This window comes from Trichinella spiralis, assembly GCF_000181795.1.
Source record: "Trichinella spiralis strain ISS 195 chromosome Unknown Scfld1382, whole genome shotgun sequence".
In the NCBI taxonomy this organism is placed as follows: Eukaryota; Metazoa; Nematoda; class Enoplea; order Trichinellida; family Trichinellidae; genus Trichinella; species Trichinella spiralis.
In genome coordinates this window covers 1-1,758 of record NW_003528321.1, presented here as the reverse complement: position 1 = coordinate 1,758, position 1,758 = coordinate 1, and the positions used below count along the sequence as shown (strand labels likewise).

The 1,758-nt window shown below is 37.0% G+C and overlaps 1 protein-coding gene across 1 annotated transcript; it reads right to left on the bottom strand.

The window, feature by feature from the left end:
• Positions 1 to 795: 795 nt before the first annotated feature.
• Positions 796 to 1,194, bottom strand: Tsp_14344 (conserved hypothetical protein). The gene is made up of 2 exons (XM_003369855.1): positions 880 to 1,194; positions 796 to 855 (listed from the first exon to the last, which is right to left on the bottom strand). Exons 1-2 carry the CDS (start codon positions 1,192 to 1,194, stop codon positions 796 to 798), a joined length of 375 nt encoding a protein of 124 aa, XP_003369903.1.
• Positions 1,195 to 1,758: the final 564 nt, after the last annotated feature.

The window sequence follows — 1,758 nt, the reverse complement described above, 5'->3', positions numbered from 1 at the left end:
CATGATGTATTTACCTTCTTTCTATTATTTGTATTTGACAGCGGCAGCGCGCTGGGAATATCATCATTCGGTGCATTTCGCATGTCCTGTCATATTTTGTCGCTGCAGGTGAAGGCAACAGTCAGTTGTGTAGAGACATGTAACAGGATATATAATAGCAATTAAGTGATGTGTCTATCGATATATACTTTCTACATTTTATTTAATGAACAGACAGGTGGAATAAAGTTATGCAAAATCGATCAAAAATAGGGACGTATATCAAATGTAATTCAACCGGTAATAATTTATTTTCAACAACCGATGCAAACAAAAAGGAAGGTAATTTTTAAAAAAATAACTTTTGTATTCTTTTCCATGAATTCAGTACAATTATTAGTCAAGTTCAAAAACAGTAGAAAGAAAAAACTGTTAAATAAATTCATCAATTGAAAAACCTGCTTGATGGGGCATTTTTACGCAGTTGGTAAACTGTTTTGTAAAGCTTAAGAACATGTATGAACGTGCAGTTTTGGGTTGATTGTTTCATCAACTGAAACTGTTCAACCGGATAATATACTGTACAATGATGGAATTGAACTTTGACGTGTCCCGTATACAAAGTTGACGAGTCAATTAAACGGCTACAATGTAACGCATGCTGAAAGCAGAACCAATTTTTCAATTGAGACAGGTTTGCATTTCGAATCGAACAGATCAGATGGTTGAGCAAAATTCTCTGAATTCCAGTTCGTTTATGGAAATTTCAATTTTTGAGAACAAAACCACGAAAAAACCTACATTGCCATCCACACGCTACCTATCCTTCGCTGCTGATCTTTGATAAACAGCTTCTGGCAAAGCTACACGAGTGAGCTAATAATAATAATAATAATAAACCAATGCCGCCAGTTTGCATGGAGTAGCTAGTAAAGGGAAAATTTGCAACGAAACGCACGCGTAGAAAACAACGACCAGCTGCCGCCGTTGTCGTTGTTCATCCTTTGCTAAGCTAAGTGGGAAAAGCGTGCAGCTTTTCAATAAAACAAGCTTCTCTCTTTCTCTCTCTCTCTCTCTCGCTTTCTCTACGCACTGAACGGCAGCAATAAATCTGAACGCACCAGAAACAAAGCAGAGGCTAACGTAGGCGCGTCTGGCGAAAGCCCACGCCAAGCTTGAATAGCGTGCGTGATGCTTTCTTACGACTACCAACATCAACGACGCAAGCGATGACAAAGTTCGTTGTTTAAACGTTCAAATTTTCAGTAAACATTTACTGGTATAAAAAAAGTCCACAACAAGCGTTGCTGTTATAATCAGCAGAACAAGTTGGCAGTGAAGTTGCAGTGGAACGTACCGCAAATTATTCAAAACTAATGAAAAAGCAAATAAACTGCAACAACACTTCATTCTTTAATGAACGCTGCTGATCCAATATTTGCGGACAGCTTAAGCCCAGTATGCAACTACCCTGCTGAGGAGAGTCATTAAAAAGAAGAAAAAAAAAACAAATTTCCGGAGTACGTGCGTCAAAGCAACGAAAAAAAAAGCAAATGTTGAAATATTAAAAAATGCGTATATTTAAAAATAGAAATTCAAATTCTTTTCAACAAAATTTCTTTCCAAATAAATAAGGACTATTACTTTTATCAAATAAAATTCAAGTCAACCAATTGAACGAATACCTTAAATCTTCGACAAGACGTACATAACGCCCCCAATGTGCATGTCACCTATGACGGGAAATTGTCCTCTGAGGTTCAATCCGTCTATAGATGG